General features: G+C 51.4%; 2 protein-coding genes across 2 annotated transcripts in view; one reads left to right on the forward strand and one right to left on the reverse strand.

Annotated features, from left to right (window-relative positions):
* Positions 1–3539: 3539 nt before the first annotated feature.
* Positions 3540–4899, reverse strand: LOC116184765 (olfactory receptor 14J1-like). The gene has a single exon (XM_031507810.3). The coding sequence runs from the start codon at positions 4791–4793 to the stop codon at positions 3861–3863; it is 933 nt and encodes a 310-aa protein (XP_031363670.2). The 5' UTR covers positions 4794–4899; the 3' UTR covers positions 3540–3860.
* Positions 4900–17334: 12435 nt separating this feature from the next.
* Positions 17335–20757, forward strand: part of LOC146764301 (uncharacterized) — a 237570-nt gene continuing 234147 nt past the window's right edge. The window contains 1 exon segment of the mRNA XM_085564995.1: positions 17335–18877. Coding sequence (XP_085421121.1) covers positions 17754–18877 — 1124 coding nt within the window. The 5' untranslated portion in view covers positions 17335–17753.

Genomic DNA, 20757 nt, shown 5'->3' on the forward strand with positions numbered 1-20757 from the left:
CTGAGAGATCCAGTTCCTGGGGTAAAGTGGCGAGATGGACAGAGTCAGATTCCAACTGAGGTCATCAATAAGATCACTGGGATGTCTCTACCCAGCACCAAGAAGGAAACACAAGCTTTCCTAGGTGCCATAGGTTTTCGGAGAATGCACATTCTCAATTATGGCCAGATTTTGAGCCCTCCCTACCTGGTCGCCCACAAAAAAAAACAATTTCCACTGGGGCCCTGAGCAGCAACAAGCTTTCACCCAGATCAAGCAGGAGATGGCTCATGCTGTAGCCCTTGGCCCAGTCAGGACAGGACCAGATTTCAGAAGTGTCTTCAAAGTGGATAGACTATATTGAAAACAATGCAGAGAGAATTGTTTTGCCTTTTAACTTTTCTTTTCCTATTTATATCTTGATATCAGCAATATCCAATTGATATTGACCCCCAGCACCTTGTTATGCAATCTGAATACATATGAAAATCATGATCCTTCATGGCTGACAATCAATAACACTTTGTCCCTACCTCCCCCATTTCCCTCATCCAACCCCTGGCACTCCTATGGATCAGGAATGTTGTGGCCAGCAGGACCAGGGCAGTGATTCTTCCCCTGCGAGACAGAGTGAAAATTTAACAGGGTAGAAATCCATTTGGATTTCGGTGAAATGTGCTGCTTTGAGCTTGCTAACATGAGTGAAATATGCTGTTTAGTCTGGTAACTGCAGCACAAGCAAAGTTGCCCCAGCTAAAGAGAAAGAATGCAAATTTCCACACTAAAAAGAGATAAGAAAGACTCCTTGGGCCTTTAAACAGACCACGCAGAGTGACCCAGGAGTTCTTTCTGTACTTTCTGACAGAAACAAGTGTAACTAGCTCTAAGTGCAACATGAAATCATCAAAATGAATATGCATGAACCTATTGTGAAATTCTATGCCTATGGAAATTAATTAAGGGTAATAAAAAAGGTTTGGGACTTCTCAGGGGTGCGCATGTCCATTGAAGGGCAATGAGTCCCCAGTGTGTCCAGTGCTGTAAATAAACATACCATTCCTTACAAATCTTTATTGGAATTGTGGGGTTTTTATTTTTCATCCTTATTTCACCTGTGCTGGGCACTGGTTGGGCAGCACCTCGAGTGCTGGGTCCAGTTCTGGGGTCCCCAATTTAGGAAGTGTCAGATTCCAGGACACTGCAGCACCAAGGAATTCATTGTGGCACTCTGAGGCCTCATGGAACCAAGAGGCCACTGTGACCCTGAAGGGCCTTGTGGAACCATGCAGAGCTTTGTGACAGAGCAGGACCTCATGTCATGATGGGGCCATTGTGACCTCAGGGAACCAAGGGGCCAGTGCTGCCCCTCAGGAACTCACGGAATGCAGGAAACATGCTTGACACTGTGGTGGCCCTTGGAACCAAGAGGCCATTGTGACACTGTGGGACCAAGGAGAGCATTGCTGCCTGCCAGACCTCATGGAACCAAGGATCCACTGTGACACTGCAGGGCCTTGGGGGACCATGGTGACATAGTGACACTGCAGGGCCCAAGGATCCAAGGGACTTTGTGACACCAAGGGGTCCCATGGAACCAAAGGGACATTGTGACACTGGGAGGCCTCATGGAATCATGGAGACCATTGGGACACTCTGGGGACTCATGGAACTCTGGTGACACCAAGCTGGCTGGGAGTCTGGATCTGCTGGAGGGTGGGAGGGCTCTGCAGAGGGCCCTGCACAGGCTGGATCCAGGGCCCAAATCCAACAAGGTGAGGTTTAACAAGTCCAAGTGCCGGGTCTTGCACTTTGGCCACAACAACGCCTGCAGTGCTACAGGCTGGGGACAGAGGGGCTGGACAGCAGCCAGGCAAAAAGGGACCTGCAGGGACTGATGGACAGCAGGCTGGACATGAGCCAGCAGAGTGCCCAGGTGGCCAAGAAGGCCAATGGCTCCTGGCCTGGATCAGGAATGGTGTGGCCAGCAGGAGCAGGGCAGTGATTCTTGCCCTGTGCTGGGCAGTGGTTGGGCAGCACCACGAGTGCTGTGTCCAGTTCTGGACCCCTAATTTAGGAAGCCTCTTCAATTTATGGAGAGGCTGGACCGTATGCAGAGAAGGGCAAGAAGGTTGGTGAGGGGTCTGGAGCACAAGTCCTGTGAGGAGTGGCTGAGGGAGCCAGGGTTGTTGATCCTGGTGAAGAGGAGGCTCAGAAGAGACAAGACAGTGTCAGGGCACAGGTTGGACTTGATGACCTCCAAGGTCTTTTCCAACCTTATGGATTCTGTGATTCCCTGAAACCACCCTTGCAGCAGTTGCAGGAGGAGCCCTGGGCCTCCTGTTCAGAAGCTCTACCAGTCCAGGTCCCTCAGCTTCTCCTCACAGCCTCAAAGCCCATCCTGTCAGTCCTGCAGAGCCTCTGCAGCTCCTCCTCACTGCCCAGAACAGGGAGCCCCACAGCCAGACACAGCAGCCCAGATGTGCCCCCTGGCCTGGGGTGCCTCTGGCAAGGCAGCAGCACCAGGCACTGCAGGAGCCTGCAGACAATTCCTGCAGCACTTGTGGGATGATCCTGCTCCCCAAGGGACGTTCCCATGGTGCCAAGTCAGGAACTGCAATGGGGAGTGGGGCCAGAGAGGAAAGGGCAAACAGGGATGGGCTGTGTGCAGGGGAGGGAACAGGGGTGTTCAAGAGGAAGAAATCTGTGGCAGGAAGAGTAAAGAAATCAAAGGTGAAGCCAAGGAAATGTTCAGGGCAGTTTGGGGATAGCTGCCAGACAGCCCTGGCTCTGAGCAGCAGCATCTGCAGTGGGACAGAAAACTCCCAGCTGATGGGAACAAACTTTCTGGCTGACTGCAGAGGCCAGGACAAAGCTGAGTGGTTTCCCTGGTGTCCCCCAGCCCTTCCTGGCCCCAAGGGCTGATGGCATTTGTGCTGCCTCAGGTTCATGTCCCCACAGCACCAGCATGGGGGTGCTCCCACCTGCTGTGTGCAATGCAAACAGGGGCTGCTGAGCCAGTGCTGTCGTGTCTGTGCCTGCAAGGATGCGGCACCTCTGTGAGCTGGGGCAGAGGCCAGGGCTAAAGAGGGGGGATGTTGTTGGCAGCTCCATGAGGACGCTCTGGGACGCTGCCCTGGGCTGTGCAGCGCACTGGGGATGGATCAGCCCCTGCTCTGCTGCTCCTTCCCGTCTCCCCCAGGGCCCTTGCAGAGCACCAGCCGTGCTGTTTGCCCCCAGCCTGCTCACGGCCAGCCTGGGGCTGCTCACGGGGGTTTTCTGTGCTGAGCATTGGCCTGGCCGTGTTCTTGAGACAGCCTGGGCAAGGAGCCTGGAGCCCCCAGGCCCTGGCCTGAGGCATCAGCGCTGCCCCAGCAGTGCCCATGGCCTGTCCCTGCTGCAGCCCCGGCACTGCCACCCCCAGGACTGTGCCCGGCCCCGAGAGCACTCAGGCCCTGCAGCAACACCAGGGCCACCAGGGCAGCGGGGCAGTGGCACAGGAGCAGCACTGGCAGCACCAAGTGCTGCTGCTCCTGGGCGCAGCTGCTGTGCCAGCCCTGATCTGCCCCAGCTCTGCACACAGACATTGCAGCTGCAGCTCCAGAGAAGGCAACAAAAGGGCATCTCTGCAGAAAACTCTGCTGGGAGACACTTCAGTTTCTTTTAAAGCCTTTAAGAGTGCAGCCACTCATGGAAAATGTCTGTGGGCACAGGGAAGGTTTCACAGAGAGAAACAAAATGAGAAATGACACAAAAAATGATACTTTTTTGTGGACAAACTGAAAAACCTAAAACAAGGTGGAAAATAACCTCCATAATGAAATTAATAGGAAGTATCAAAGATTACTTTTATTTAATGTGATTTACAGAAATTTGCCAGCAGTTTAATGCTTCTGAAACCATCCAGTCATCAGTCTCCTCACTGCAGCCTTGAGTTCCTGGTTCCTCAGACTGTAGATGAGGGGATTCAGGGCTGGAGGCACCACTGAGTACAGAACTGACAGGGCCAGATCCAGCGATGGGGAGGAGATGGTGGGCGGCTTCAGGTAGGCAACTGTGCCAGTGCTAAAGAACAAGGAGACCACAGCCAGGTGAGGCAGGCAAGTGGAAAAGGCTTTGTGCCGTCCCTGCTCAGAGGGGATCCTCAGCACAGCCCTGAAGATCTGCACATAGGAGAAAACAATGAACACAAAACAACCAAATAAGAAAACAGCACTAAAAGCAAGGAGTCCAAGTTCCCTTAGGTAGGAATTTGAGCATGAGATATTGAGGATCTGTGGGATTTCACAGAAGAACTGGCCCAGGGCATTGCCATGGCACAGGGGCAGGGAAAATGTATTGACTGTGTGCAACAGTGAATAGAGAAAGCCACTGGCCCAGGCAGCTGCTGCCATGTGGGCACAAGCTCTGCTGCCCAGGAGGGTCCCATAGTGCAGGGGTTTGCAGATGGACACGTAGCGGTCGTAGCACATGATGGTCAGGAGGGAAATCTCTGTTACTGCACAGAACAGAAAGAAAAAGAGCTGTGCAGCACATCCCGAGTAGGAGATGTTCCTGGTGTCCCAGAGGGAATTGTGCATGGCTTTGGGGACAGTGGTGCAGATGGAGCCCATGTCACTGAGGGCCAGGTTGAGCAGGAAGAAGAACATGGGCGTGTGCAGGTGGTGGCCGCAGGCTACGGCGCTGATGATGAGGCCGTTGCCCAGGAGGGCAGCCAGGGAGATGCCCAGGAAGAGGCAGAAGTGCAGGAGCTGCAGCTGCCGCGTGTCTGCCAGTGCCAGCAGGAGGAAGTGGCTGATGGAGCTGCTGTTGGACATTTGCTGTGGCTGCACATGGGCACCTGTTCATGGAGAAAGGACAGGGACAAGTCAGGAGAGGCTGCTTGGAGCCAAACCTGGGCCATTCCCTGCAGCCTGTCCTGCTGGGACTCACACACCCTTGTTCCTGCTCTGGGAAAACCTTCACCCAGGTCCCTGCCTGAGCTCCAGCTGTGCTGGCTGAGTGTGCCAGGAGCAGCCAGGCCTGTGCGTGGGGGCTCTGGAGGAGCCATCCCTGCCCTGCTGCCCTGGGTTTGTGGCCCTGTGGCAGAGGGACAAGGCTGGATATTCAGGATTTGTCAGGGGAATCACTCCTATTGAAGAAAGGCTTGACACCATCTGCACTCCCAGACCTAAAGGAGGGCAAGAGTTGGTTTTAGGAGTTGTTTTCCTACCCACACATCATTCTTGGCTCTCTAGGTCAGAAATCCCCAGCATTCCTGCTGCACTCAGAGTTTGCCACTGAGAGATGTGAGAGGCAAAGGATTCCCTGTGGCTGAGGGCAAGTGAGGGGCTGGATGGGCTTGTTCCCCCAGCACTGCTCTGCTCAGCCCCCTCTGCTTCCCTGAGCATCTCCCTGGGCCTGGACATCCCCTCCTGAGAGGTGCCTTGTCCCTGCCAGCGCTCACAGAGCCCATCCCACCCTGTGTGCCCTGGGCCCGGCCCTACAGAAACCTGCCTGTGTGCAGGGCCCTGGCTGGGGCAGGCTCTGTGTGCAGCTGGGCAAGGGCAGCTCAGGAGAGCCCTGCTGGGCCCTGCAGAGGGGATGCTGCTGCTGCCCAGGGCTGAGGAGTGGCTGAAGGCCCTTTGGGAGGCTCCCAGCAGAGACACTGACCACCCAAAGTCACAGTTCTGGAGTCTCTGTAAATGTTCAAACATTCCTTTGATGATCCTGTGTGTCCCTTTCAACTCAGAATGTTCTGTGATTCTGGGACTACAAGTCCTGTTCTGCTTCTCTCATTCCCCTGTTGTCTATAATCAAAAGAGAAAAAAAGAACCCTTGCAACAGTGTTAGAACAGTGAAGTTAAAACCAGACCTTTATTGGAAGCTTCCAGGTGTCCCAGTGGGGATGAGGCACACCCAGCCCCTGATTTCAACAATTTGTTAATGTTGATTATTTAGGATATTTGACAGGAACATCCAATGGGAGATTCAGTACCCAGTTACACACCCCTGGCTCAACCCACTGGAATAAGTCCAGGGCCTTCTTTGTCCCAGTTTTTCTTATCACCGCTCACATTCAAAACCCAAAATACTCTTCTTGTGGGTTCTTTCTCTGATAAAAAGATTATATAGCACTTGAAAAATGTATTTAGACAGGTTATAGTTCTAAAATCTAAGAGAAGGTAAGGAAACATACTAGAGTTAATTAAGGATCATAAATACATTAAATATATAATAGTAGTTAAAAGGAGTTATTTAAGAGTTTAATAGAGTTAGTTAAGGATTATAATTTTAAAACTACGTAACAGTAATTTACAGAACTATGAATATATGAAAAATATATAAAAAGCAAAAATATTTTTATCATCATCACAACTTCATCATCTTTCTCCAAGCAGAAAATTGAAAACACTCTCAGGAAAGCTCCTGACCTTTAAAGCAAACCCAGGCTTACCTTCTTTGGGAAGTGCCCTCTGGAGCTGGTCTGGACCTGGAGCAGCCCTGCCCCAGCCAACCCCTCTCAGCAGCAGCACCTGCCCTGCTCAGGGTGGCTCCTTCCCCCCACAGCTCCTGGCCAGCGCTGGGAGCAGCTCCAGGGCTGGCTGAGAGCTGTCCCTGGCAGGCAGCAGAGTCCCTGGCCCAGCACAGCGCCCTGGGCTGCAGGACCCTGCTCTGCAGGACAGCCCTGGGCACCCCTGGCTGCTCTGCACAGGAGATGAGCAGAGAATGCACTCACAGGGTCTGTGGGCATTGGGATGTTCCAGCTTTAGGAGATCTCTCCAGGAGCTGCAGCTGCATTGTCCTGCAGCCAGAGGTTCCTGTGCCAAGGGCTGGCAGTGATTCTGCCCCAGGCACTTGTCAGCCCCTTCCCAGCCCTGACTGATTGAAGCTCTCTGTGCCTCTGTGCTGTGCCCGGGCTGGCTGCAGGCAGTGCCCCAGCCCTGCTGGGCTGGCAGAAGAGCTGCTCAGCAAGAGAAATGTGCTTTTGAAGCTCTGCTTGGTTACCAGGATCACCCTCTGTGCCAGGAGCCTGGCCCAGCTCAGCAGCACAGACACAGCACAAGGACTTTAATGACCCTCTGGGGCTTTGTGCTCAGGCCCTGAACATCAGGCCCTGAGAGGGAGCTGCAGAAACCTCTTCAGAACTCCAAGTCAGAATCCAACTCCAAAGTTTCTTGGACTTTTAATGGGTCCCACTGAGGGACACAACTGAGAAAGTGTCCTCAGGCCCCAGGCAGAGCAGAGAACTGGAGGCACTGATGGCAGGTGGGGACAAAGAGAAGCCAAGTCTTGGTGCCCTGGGGCACAGCAGGGTCTGTGCCACCAAGGGCTGTGAGGAGACACCTTGTCCTGAGGCCCTGGGGCCTCCTGGCACAGCCCCAGCCAGGCTGGGCACTGTCAGCCCCTGGTCCTGCCCTCAGCATCCCTCCCTAGCCCACATCCCAGTGGCCTCAAGGATCTGCTGGAAGGAGTCCCTGGGGAGTCTTGGTCAGGAATGGCTCTGGGGGCTCCTTCATGCTTCCAGGGACTGCAGGTTTTTCAAAGGACTTTGGCTTTTGCTTTTGCCTTGGAGTCTCTAAGAGGTTTCTGCAATTATGGCCTCCAATATTCTGCTGTAATTAGTCCCTGGAGAGGCTTTGTCATGAACAACACTCAGTGGGACTCATTAATTTTTCAAGGTACTGCAGTTATTTTAAGGTATTTCGTGATTCCCTTTTGATACAGACTCTGTGAGAGGTTTGTGCAATCATGACCTCCAATTATCTGCTTTAATGAGTTCCTTGAGAGCATTATACTGACACGCAGGGGGCTCATTAATACTTTGAGATACTCAAGGTTTTTAAGGTACTTTGGATTCTCCTTTCCACACTGAGTCTCTGAGAGTTTTTTGTGCCATCCTGGCCTCCAGTTCTCTCCTCCAAGGAGTCCATGAGGAGCCTGTGTTAGGGATGGACCTCAGTGGGTCCCATTAATGCCTTGTGACACTTTGGGTGTTTCCTCTGACTCTGACTCCGGGAAAGGTTTGTGCAATCTCCTCTCAGGCCCTGAGGTTCCAGGGCTCAGCTCCAAATACACCACGGGGCTCCTTAGGATCAAGCAAGTCCTAACAAACCATGGCTCTGCCTTGATTTCTCTCTTGTATGGGGCAGTTCATCAGGAAGTTTCTTTAGATGTTTTGGTTCACCAGTTTGAGATTTCTCGGTCAATGCATTAGTTAGTGTGGTTGGTTCAGTGCTGGTTAATTACCAGTACATTCACTAGAATATACTTACGAATTTCCTGCTCTAAGATCGGATTAGGAGAAAGGCAAAGTGGACTAAAATTTTAAGAGGATAAAGAAAAGTTTGTTAACAATAACTAAAAGAAAGAGTAATAAAGATCAGAACAAAACTTTCAGAACAGTTCTCCTCCTCTTCATGCAACCACTTCTTCCTTAGTGACCATTTAAAGAGTCAAAACCTAAAATTTTCAGTCAGTTTACCACGTCTAGGATAGTCTTTCTTCAGTTCACTTAGGGAGAGAAGTTCCTCTTCTTAATGTTATGGAGACTTCTCCACAAGAAACCATTTATCTTATGGCTTTTCATTTCCATGAATAACAGCTACCTGGAAAGATCTGCAATCATTATGTCCATGCCATTTTTTCACAGTTTTCCCACAGCTGTGTTTAGGGGCCATATCAATTTATGGTGTATTAGTTTAAAGATCAGCTGTTTAAGAGCAAAAGTTCCCTTCATCTCTTTCTGAAATCATCTCTGGGAACGGAGATCTTCTCACGCTGAGGGCACAGGGTCTCATCACTCTACTCTTTGGCTGTTCAAACTTCTCATGGGATCACAGCTACTGCAACATTTGCTTACTTTAGCATGGAGGCCTTTGCTGAACTAGTCATCTCCCCATACTTTTCAATGCCTTATAGAGAAAAGGAGAGTCTGATGTATCAATGACATCCTTCTCCATAGCTTTAGCAGAGGATTTCAGCCCCAAGATCAAGGCATCCCCTCATCCCTCCTATCTGGAACTCACCTTCCCCTTCAGTTACCTTGGTGTCTTCATGTTGCTCTTCTGTGTGCCTGCCCTGTGTCCTTTTCTCTCACTGGAGGGAGGATGGCAGCAGTGGAAGGGTCAATATCTCCCGGGGCCTGCAGACGGTTCCATGACCCTGGCCGGGCTCGGTGGCCAATTCTAATTTTGGCCATGGTTCCTGAACATGAAGACCAATTCTTTTCCATAGGAATGAAGGAACAGAGCCCCACTATTTTAGGGGCAGAAGAGGCCTGACCACCAGAGGACAAGGGCAGCCAGAGCTGCCAGATTTTATTCTGAGAGATGCTCTTGAATATAGGGCATGTTTTAGGCAGAATGTCAGTATTGGCTATGGGCATCTGAAAAGATGGAGAATTCTTTTCCATAGCAAGAAATGCACAGATCCCCAGTGCTCCAGGAGCTGATGAGAGGCAGCCCTTGACATCCCAAGATCACCCAGACAAGTCAGGTGGCCCCTGGCAGGCCAAGCCAGTCAGACCTGTTCCATGTTCCCTCGCTTCCATGGGGCCCCACAGTGTCCCAATGGTCCCTTGCTTCCAGGAGGACCTGAGGTGAGGCCCCCTTGGTGACACGGGGCCCTGAAGGGTCAGAATGGTCTCCATGGTTCCATCAGGCCCCACAGAGTCATAATGGTCTCTGGGTCCATGAAGCCCCACGGTGTCACCATGGCCCCTTGGTTCCATGGGCTCCAGTGGTGCCACAATGATCCCCTTGGTTCCATGAGGTGCCCACAGTGTCACAGTGATCTCCATGGGAAGGGAAGAACCGAGCCCCAGTGTGGCAGGGGCAGCCAGCAGAAGCCAAGGCCAGCTAGATTTGTCAGTACTGGCAGATTTTGTCTGGGAGGAACCCTTGGATATAGGGAATTATAGACGTGGAATCCCAATTTCATATATGAACACTTGGAGGAGAAGGGCTGTTCTTTGCATAGGAACAAAAGTACAGAACAATGGTGTTTGAAGGGCAGATGAAAGGTGGCCACCAGAGCCCTAAGGCAGCCAGACCTCTCTGTTCTGGTAGCTTTTGTCTGGAAGCAACTCTTGGATACAGGGAATTTGGGAAGTGGAACTGCAAGTATGGCCATTTCTGTGTAGATAAGAAGGACGGTTCTTTTCCATAGGAAGGAAAGCACAGAGCTCCAGTGTTTCAAAAGCAGGTGAGAGGCAGCCCGTGTGTTTCAGAAGAGACCAAGGGCAGCCAGACCTTTCTGTCCTGGCTGCTTTCACTTGGGAGCATCCTTGGATGTACAGAGTTTTGGACGTGGAATCCCAGTTTTGGCCATGGGCACCTAGACAGGATGAATTATTTTTTCCTATAAGAAAAAGAAGTGTGAAGTCCAAGTGTCCTGGAAGATGATGAGAGGTGGCCCCCCTTAGGCCAAGCCAGCCAGACCTTGGCACCTTTCGTCTAGGGGCTATCCTTGGACACAGGGCATTTTAGAGGGCAAATCTCAATTTTGGCTGTGGGCACCTGGACAGGAAGAAGAGTTCTTTTCATGAGGAAGGAAAGCACAGAGCCTCAGTGTTTCAGAGGCACATGAGTGCCAGCCCTCAGAAGCCAAGGCCAGCCAGACATGTCTCTGACCTATCTTAGCAGCTTTTGTCTGGGAGCTATCATTGGATATAGGAAATTTTGGAGGCAGATCCCAAATTTCATCCATGGGTGCATAGTTGAGATGGATGATTTCTTCCCATAAGAAAGAAAAGCACATGGTCCAAGAGTTTCAAAGGCAGATGAGAGATGGTCCCCAGGTGGCCAAGGCAGCCAGACCTGTCTCTCCTGGCAGATTTCATCTAAAAACAATCCTTGCAATATAAGAAAATTTGGAGAAGGAATCCTGGTTTTGGCCCTGGGTCCCTGGAAGAGCAGGACAGTTCTCTCCCAGAGGAAGGAAAGCCCAGAGCCCCAGTGCTTCAGGGACAGATGAGAAGCAGCCCTCGACATGCCAAGGTCAGCCAGACCTGACAGGTGCTCCCCAGGAGGCCCAGACAGACAGACCCGTTCCATGTTCCCTTGATTCTGTGGGACCCCACAGTGTCACAATGGTCTCCTTGGTTCCATCAGGCCCTGGAGTGTCACAATGTTCCCCTTGCTTCTGCAGTGTCACAATGGCCCCGTGCTTCCATGAGGCCTTGGAATGTCACAATGGCTTTGTGGTTCCACTAAGCCCCGATGTGTCACTATGTCCCCTCGGCTCCGTGTGCCCTCCCTGTGTCACAACGGCTCCTCTGTGACACTGTGGGCTGCACAAGGTCACCATGGACCCTTGGTTCCTTGGGGTCTCTGTGTTCACAATGGCCCCTTGATTCCATGAGGCAGCACAGTGTCACCATGGCTCCTTGGTTCCATGAGGTTCCCCAGTGTCCCCGTGGTCGCTATCAGAGGCTGGATGAGATCCATGTCCCGAGACACCTTGGGATGCTCGGAATGCCCGTGTGGGGCCGGGGGCGGGTCAGGCCTTGGTTTGTGGTGGGACAGAGCCCCGCCCCCAGCCTGGCCTGGCAGAGCTGTCAATCACACAGCAGGGGCAGTGCTGATTGGCTGAGCTGTCAACCAATCACACACCAGCAGCTGGTGCCTACCCTGACTCTGATTGGTCAATCACCTGGCAGTCCCACCCCAGGGGCGGGCCCATGGAGGCCCAGGGGGTTAAAAGCCGGAGCACGAGGCCAGCCCATGGTCTGGATCCTGCCTTCTCCTGGGGTTCCTCTGTTGGTGATTCTGGAACCTGAGTAGTTGGTGCCTGTGTGTGTGTCTTTCTATAGATCAGCTGCCTTTCTGCTGTTCTCTATTTCTTCTCCTTCTAATCCTGCTTACCTCGAACATTTTTTGGTAATTTAACATCTTGAGGGTTAAAGGTTTTTAGGTAAAGTGGGCAAAGTTAATGAAGTTAATGCTATGATAAGAGTTTTATGTTGAAGTGGATGTTGTATGAAACCCTTTGCTCAAGCTCCTTGATTGTCTATATTTTGCCAGTAAAAATTTGTGTAATTTTGACCTCTTAGCTCTGTTAGTTGGAGCATGGTGCTGGTATCGCCCAGGTTGTGGGTTTAATCCCAGTTTGGGTCATTCACTTAAGAGCTGAACTTGATGATCCTTGTGGGTCCCGTCCTACCAAAATATTCTTTGCATCTGGCCATGATGAGAATATCTGGCTGGTGTTTCTCTTGTGCAACAAAATCAAGTAAAGGAACCTTTGGTGACCCCAAAGTGTTCTGGGGTGTTACAGCCCTGCAGACTCACAATGGCCTCTTGTTTCCATGAGGCCCCACAGTGTCACACTGGCCCCTTGGTTCCATGAGGATCTGCAGGGTCACACAGGTTTGTGACATTTGTCCTTGCTGCCCCTCACATCCCCCTGCCCCACAAACAGCCCCGAGCCACCTGTAAGGGACAGGCCCTGCTGTGCCAGGCTGGGCTCAGGGCTTGGCGTTTCTGCTTCCCCCAGCCAGCCCAGGCCTTGCTCAGCACTGCAGTTCCCTGCTCTGAGCCTTGGGCTCCCTGCAATCCTGGCCTCAAGGATCTGCTCTCACCAGTCCCTGGGGAGCCTTTGGCAGTCCCTGTCCTCAGTGGGGCCCCGTGATGCTCCAAGGGACTTGGACTTTTGCTTCTGACTCCTTGAGCAGATTTTTCAGTCTTCTCTCAGTGCCTGAGTCTCCTGGACTCAGCTGAAGATCCATTGTAGGGCTCATTAAAGTACACAAAACCCTCATTGGGGCGGGCTTCCTCTTCCTGCAATTCTCTACAAGTTTTCAGGCCCTGTACAGCAGATTGGAGTCAGTTTAAAGATCCTTTAAGAAGAGAGTTTTAATAAAACATTAATTATTTATTTTAACAGAGCATTTTTTATTTCCCAGTTCGGAGAAGAGCTGATAGAAGCATTCCCCAGGTGATCTTGACACTGAAGTTCTCCTTAGGAGGTCTGGGCATATAGAAGAATGAGCCCCTTGAGGGCTGACCCTGTTTGGACAAGCTGCTCCTCACCCCCATCCTCACCATGTCTGACATCACCCACCTGGCACTGACATCCCTGTGCCCTGCAGCAGAACCTTGTCCCTGAGCTCTGCAGCTCCACGTCCCAGCCCATTGCACCGTGTCCCACCAGCTCTCCTCAGGGCTCTGCCTGCACACAGGCCCAGGAGAAGTTTTCCTCGTGGGAAGGAAAGAATGGAAAAGCCTGAGCAGGTTTCCTGAACAACAAACCCTGTTGTAGTGCGGCAATGCGTTCCCCTCGCCGCGATTCCCTGAGCGGTGGCGTGCTGGGCTGCGAGAGGGAAGAGAACGGGCGGCCACTCCCCCTGCGAAGCTCTGCAGTCCCAGTCGGTGGTGCGGGAACAGATGGAGGCGACACGGGACTTGGGGGTGAACAGGATGATTTTATTCAGTGAGCCCCAAGACCCCCTCGGGAGCGGGAGCAGAGGTTTTATACAAGAATTCAGGGAGACGGGTGTAGGAACAGCAACCAATGAGGGAACAGCAGGGGAGGAGTTTAGGGCAGAACTAACATATCACAAACCTATCAGGGGGAGCAGGGAAGTGAAATAACACAAAATAAGCAATAGGGTTTTGAGTCTCACTAAACAGACAGGGAATGCTCTGGAAGCAGAGGAGGGGGCTAGGATGAATGACAGGGAAGGTTCCAGGGAAAGGGGCAGGGAAAGGGAGGATTGACAACTTGGAGATGAGGGGGTTAGGGGAGAGCTAGGGAAGACTGACAACTGGGGAGAGGCGGAGATTAGGGATGGGGGCGGGGGGGGAAACAGATATTGAACAAAAATCAAATAAAGACACACCACCGCAAAACCCCACTCAGGAGCCACCTGCTCAGTACAGGCTGCCTGGAATTGTGTCACCTTTCTACAAGGGACAGTGTGGCCAGAAATGATCTCTGGAAGCAGAATTCTCTGAGTCTCCCAGCTGAATTCTCTGTCCCTGCCCTTTCCCTGGACCTCTGTTGCAGATGGAAGCTGCTGCTGCCATCCTCACCTTTAACCTATTTCTAGAATGCAAGCAGATATTCCCAGCTGTGTTAAGCAGGATTTCCTCAATGTTTCTATAAATCTTTTGTGTCCCACATGGAACAAAGGGGACATTTTGGCACTGAGGGAGTGACATGGAAGCAAGGAGTCAATTGTGACCCTGGGGTCCCATGGAACCAAGGGGCCATGGTGACACAGCAGGGCCACGTGGATCCAGTGGCCCATTGTGACACTGTGGATCCAAGGAGACCATGGAGACACCCCCAGAACCTCATGGAACGAAGGAGTCCACCCAGCGGGGCTGCATGGAGCCAATGGTCCATGGTGACACTGCCCATCCAAGGAGGCCATTTGGACACTGCAAAAGCTCATGGAGCGAGGTGGCCATTGTGACACTGAAGAACTTCATGACACCAAATATCCATGGGGGACACAGCAGGGTATCATGGAACCCAGGAACTGCTGATGGCAGTGCAGAAACTTCTGGAACCAGGGGCTGTTGTGGCACTGCAGAACCAACACAGCTGCTGCACCTTGTCCCCTGCCCTGCACAGCTCCTTGGGAGGCACAGCAGGAGCAGCACCCTGAGAGCCTCGGGAATGCCCCTCTGGGATCCATGGCACACGCTCTCAGGGTCCAGTTCCCAGCCAGAAAAAGATGTTCCTGCCCTTGAAGGCAAAGCTCTTAAGAAAGGGCCAAAAGCCAAGTGGAGCAAGATCCTACAGGGACATTTCACTGCCAGCCTTCATAACTTCACTCATGGTTGTTGTAGCTCATGGATTGGGAATGAAATCAGGGCAGGGTCTTTGGTGAGAGCTTCCCTGGGTCAAAGGAGACACTGAGAGAGAAACAGAGCAGGCAAAGGAAGGCAGGAGAGAAAGGAGGTGTTTTAATTTGGAAAGACAGGTGTCTTCTAAGGAAGGCAGGAGCCTCCCCTGAAATTTAAAAATGTAGACTCTTTCTGAATTGTTATAAATTTGAAATTAAGGGGGCTCTCAGGTAAAAATATGGAAGCAGGAATGACTGTTTTTTATTAGGGAAGAAAATTAAAAGATAAAATAAACAATGCAGTGAACTAAAACAACACTAACAGAGTCAGAATAAAACCTGACACCCTGTTGGACAGGGTGTCAGCCACAGTCCAATTGGAATTGTGGCTGCAGTCCTCCAGGAGTGTCAGGTGTGGTTCTGTTGGAGAAGTGATCCTGTAGGAATGGGAGTCTTCCTCTGAAGAGGAAGAGGAAGAGGCAGCTGTTCCTCTGGGAAAATCCAGCCCAGAAAAGTTGTATTGGTGGGCCAGAATCTCAAGACTAGATGCAGGTAGGAATGCTTGGCTCCTCCCTCCGGGTGGAACATCTCACAATGGGATGTTACAGTTCTTCTCAGCCATGCAGTGACATTCAATAGCCCATTATCAGCAGATGTCTCCCCTGAGGGAGGATTGATTGTGGAAGAGATAAGGAAAAACTGCCCACTTAACACAGGACAACTGCCATACAGATCGCAAATAGAACACATCTTGCTTTTCAGTCTGGGACAGGAGGACACAAATAAAATCAGCTGAGAAGGCGGCACTCTGAAAAGCAAATCAGAACTGACAGAAATTGAATGAGACAGAAATCAGTAATCCCGAAAGTTTTATTTATTATCAAAATAAATGACACCCACCGGTCCCTACACAATCCTGATCCCACACCCTCATATCACACCCTTATATCTCACTTCTCCCGATCTCCTTCCAACCCCATCTCATCCTGGAGGCTGAGGAATTGAGCAATTTTGGCATGGGACTGAGGTGGGAACCAGCCATTTTGAGATGGGATTGAGTCATTTTGGGGTAAGATTGAGGGGTTTTGAGTGGGATTGAGTCATTTTGAGGTGACAGATAAATCCACCTTGGATTTTGGAGTGCAAAGATATGGAGAATACTCCCATATATCCCCCAAGAACCCACAAATCCTCCAGAATATGTTCCCAAACAGTAAATTCCACCTCAAATACCTCTAAAATGGTGGGACTTCTGACATCTCTGGTCAATACTCTTTTTAGTAATTTTTCAGGTGTTTTTAAGTGATAAAGACAAATCAGAAGAAAATTAGGTCCAAACCAAAACTAGAGACACCTTGAGCATCCCCTGGGCACTGGACAAAACAAACTCAGCAGAAATCAAATTTAACCCTCCATAAAATGCCTTGAGGAAAATTTGCTCTTCCCACATGTCACTTCTGATGGAAACACAAACAAATCCCAAACATTAATAGACCAACAACAGAAGCAATTCTGTGGTAATTCCAAATTTCATCAATTTCTGCACAGCTGGCAGGTTCCAAAAAAAGAAATATGGAAATTTGACCCAATACAGATTATTAAAAGGAAGGGAAAGGTCTGTGTAGCTGTCACAAAGGTGACAGGGATGAAGAAAATAATGATTCTCCCCCCAGACATGTGAATTCAGAAGTTATTTGGGAATAACTTGAGCTGGGCTTCTTGTAGGACTTTAGTAGCCTTGTGTTTTCTCACCTTGGGTGTGAATGATCCTTGTCAGTCTCGCTGGTATCATTTGGTTCCTTTCCTCCAGTGATTTTAACAGACTTTTCAAAGAAGGAAAACAAAATATTTTCTTTACACTGGCCACCCACAACTTCCACTTTTCTCATAAGGTCTCCTAAAAGTTGCTCAGAGGAAGCTGCATCCAAGTTTCCAAGAGTTCCTTGGGAAAGAGGCAGAACCTCCGTGAGGAGGAAACCAGGCTGTTGTCAAAGGAGCTTGGGGTCCGACAACAGTGCCCTGAACTCACTGTGCAAAATAATATTGCACTCTGGTTAATAAAATTGTTAGAGAGATGCCCCTGCCCCAATTCAGGTGCTAAGGTGACCAAATCCTAAGTGGATTTTATTGAACAGTAAATGTGAGGTAGAGAGACATGGAAAGAAAAAGAAAAGGGGGGAGAGCAAGGGAGTGACAAGGACAGAGATCTCCCCTGGGGCAGGGCAAATGTGACATTGTCCCCTGTGTGCGTGGCCTCCCCAGGGTGGGGGTTTTACACCTGAGCCAGTTTGGGTAAGGGGGGTGGTGTTCACCCCCCACCCCGAGCAGGGATTGCCTCACTGTTTCAGGTTACAGTGTCAGATGTAACCAAAAGTGTTTTCAGTCCCCATCTCCATAAACTGTTATCAACAGGTGGGGCAGTGTTCTTTATCTCTTCCATGGCTCAGCCCTGATAACGCCCTGCAGGGGCCATCTTCTGTTAATGGGCCATTGAGTGTCATTGCAGGACTGATAAAATTACATCATCCCATTGTGGGATGCTCCGCCCAGGGGGAGGAACCAAGAATTCCTGCCTGGATATAATCTCACCCTTGCAACACCACAACCACCTTGCCTACTGCATTCCTAGAGGACAAGAGCTCCATAACCACCACTGGACTTTCCGAGCAAGACCATACTGTTCTACAGGATCACTGCTTTGACAGAATCACGTTGATCACTCCAGCCGGACTGCAGTCACCATTTCATCAGACTGCTACCACCACCCTGACCAACGGGGTGTCCGGTTACATCCTGACTCTGTGAGTTTAAACCAGTGTTTCTCTATTATTGCCGTGATCTTAATTTTCTTATTCAATTGTCATTCTGGCTTAGACTCTCCCCCTGGTTTGCTTTGAAGCCAGTACAAAACTCACTGTGCTCATCACTTGTTTTCCTCCCAAAACAGGATTTCCCATACCCAAACGTTCACCAGATAGAGAAGGTTGCAAGGAAGAGGAACATGCCCTGGGACACCGAGGCAGGTGAGGAGGAAGTCAGTGCCCCTTTTCCCCCTCTCTCCTGCTCCATCTCCCAGCCTGGCCCCCAGCTGCAGGACAGTCCCGCTGCCGGTGCCCTCCTGCTGGAGATGCACTGGGGGGATCTCCTTGCCCTTCCCTGTGGCACGGAGGCAAATCCCACCTACTCCTTGTCATTTCCTCCCCCGGAGCAGGAGCTGAGGATGGAGACCAGGAAGGACAAATCCCTGCAGCAGAACCTCATGGAAGAGGCCGTTTTGAGCAACTCCACAGTGCAGGAATCCAACAGGGAGGAAAATCCCTGGAGGTCTCACAGGAGGAGGGGCTGCAAGCCCAGCCCAGGATGCTCTGAGGAGGAAAGACCCACTCTGGGCCAGGAAGGTGGGCAGAGCTTCAGCCAGAGCTTGGAGCTGGTGGTCCCTGAGAAGCTTCCTGATGGGCAGAAGCCCTACAAGTGCTTGGAGTGTGGGAAGAGCTTCAGGGAGAGCAAGAGTCTGAAACGCCACCTAATGATCCACACCGGGGAATGGGCCTACAAGTGTGGGGAGTGTGGAAAGGGATTCAGCTCCAACTCTCACCTTGTCAGCCACCAACACATCCACACCGGGGAATGGCCCTACGAGTGTGGGGAATGTGGGAAGGGCTTCAGAAGGAGCTCCGACCTCATCATTCACCAACGCATCCACACTGGGGAGAGGCCCTACGAGTGTCCTGAGTGTCAGAAGAGGTTTCACAGCAGCTCTGGTCTCCTCAGACACCAGTGGATTCACGTGGATGAGAGGCCCTTCCGCTGCCCTGACTGCAGGAAGGGCTTCAAGCGCAACTCCACCCTCATCACACACCAGCGCATCCACACCGGGGAGAGGCCCTACATGTGCCCCACTTGTGGGAAGATGTTTAACAGCAGCTCAGATCTCCTCCGGCATGAGCGGATTCACTCCGAGGAGAGGCATTTCCTCTGCCCTGACTGTGGCAAGGGCTTCAAGCAAAAGTCCAATCTTGTCAGCCACCAACGCATCCACACTGGGGAGAGGCCCTACGAGTGTCCCCAGTGTGGGAAAAGCTTCACCTGGAGCTCTGACTTGACCAAACACCAACAGAGGCACCGGTAAGGGAAATCCTGAAAGTTCCCCAGCTGCAGGAAGAGCTTTGTGCACTGCTCCAGCTTCATCCCCCATTAAAAAACCCACATTGGGAAGAGCCTTGGTGATCCATGTTCCCTGTGATCCATGCTGGGAAGACACCTGTCCCTTTTCCTGCCCCTACCAATGGCCTGATATGGGATTGAAGGGCATGAGGGTCTGGCCATGGCCCTGTCACTGCATTCACTCCCACCTCAGGTCATTGCCAGGGGCAGGAAAGGGACTCTCTCTCTCTTTCCCTGAGGAGACGGGTGTCCTTTCCATGCAGGAGGAAACATGTGGCCAGGAAGATACAATTGATGGTGATGTAGCTTTCCCTGTAAGTAGTTTTTCTTATCCCTTCTGTTGTCAATTTTTTTTCTGTTTCTGTTTGTTCCTTATCTCATTGCTGTTCCCAGTAAATTGTTCTTATCCCAGCTAGGGATCTTTACCTTTTTTCCTTCAATGGAAGGTGGGAGGGCAACGAGCACCAGCCGGGTTTTAGCGAGAGCAGGAAATTGGGGAATCCCATTCCTGAACCCCAGCCCCTGGAAATGGAGCATCCCAGCTTGTGCCAGCCCTGGTGGCCATGGCAGCAGCCTTGGGAGTGGGTCCCTGGCTGGGGCTGAGGGAACCTCTTCACTCTGGTGCCCAGGGACAGGAGTGGAGGGAGCGGCTGCAACTGAGTCGGGGCAGGCTTAGGTTGGATCTCAGGAAAAGGTTTTTGCCCAGAGGCTGCTGGGGCAGTGCCCAGGCTCCCCAGGGAAGGGTCACAGCTCTAGGGCTCTCTGAGCTCCAGCAGTGTTTGGACAGCGCTGCCAGGCCCAGGCTGGCAGTGTTGGGGTGTCCTGTGCAGGGCCAGCAGTTGGTCTCCATGAAGCTGCCCAGGGACTGACCATAGCAACAGGGGCTGGGGATGGTTGCCATGGAAACTGACCATAGCAACAGGGGTTGGGGATGGTTGCCATGGAAACTGACCATAGCAACAGGGTTTCTTGGTGATGGTTGCCTTCTAAGGATGAGATTTGTCACAGGCCCTCAGAGGTGTTCCATGGGGACTTTCCAAGAGTCTCCAGGCTGTTCAAGAGCTGGAATGTCACACACAAAGACAGGGGCTCCATGGAGCCATCCCAACCATTTCTGGGGATGGCAAAGAGCCATGTGGTCAGAGGCAGTCACAGCCATTCCATGGTGACATCCCAGGGCACCTTGGCCTGCAAAGGCACCGATCTGTCACAGGCACTCACGGGGGCTCCACAGTGACATCCCCAGGCTGCCAAAGAGCCAGGATGTCACAGGTACTCACAGGGGTTCCTGTCATGGCCAGAGTGGGAGCTTCAGGCAAAAGCTTTATTTCATTATTGGAGAAACTCCTGCTGAGTCATGAGATGGAGACACACAGCAGCCACCATGGGTTCTAAAACCCCTGCAGGGCCCCCAGACTTCTAAAATTCCTTTTAAGAGAGGAGACTGGGAGTGACTGGATCCAATCCCGGCCCCAGAATTTGTCAAAGGTTTATGTATAAACTATTGGACAGGTAGAATTGAACAATTTGTCAATGCAATTTTTCCTACAGGATTAATGATGGAATACCAGATATATTTATATAAATACAATCTGATCATGATTAGACAATAAGCTCTTAACCAGAGTTATTTACTCCACAGTCCAGAATCTATAACAATTATAGGATATTCTGCTCTAGGAAGCAATTTTGAAGTCAGCAGGGCCTTGCTGGAGTGGTTTGAGCCCATTGCAGGCAGAGCCTCCTGCTCCAGCAGGAACTGCCTTTCCTGTGCCAGGAGCAGGGCAGGTCCCGCTGCAGGAACAGCCCCAGGCTAGCCCCAGCACAGGGAAGGCCTCGGG

Source organism: Lonchura striata, chromosome 35, assembly GCF_050655825.1.
Source record: "Lonchura striata isolate lonStrDom1 chromosome 35, ASM5065582v1, whole genome shotgun sequence".
Taxonomy (NCBI): Eukaryota; Metazoa; Chordata; class Aves; order Passeriformes; family Estrildidae; genus Lonchura; species Lonchura striata.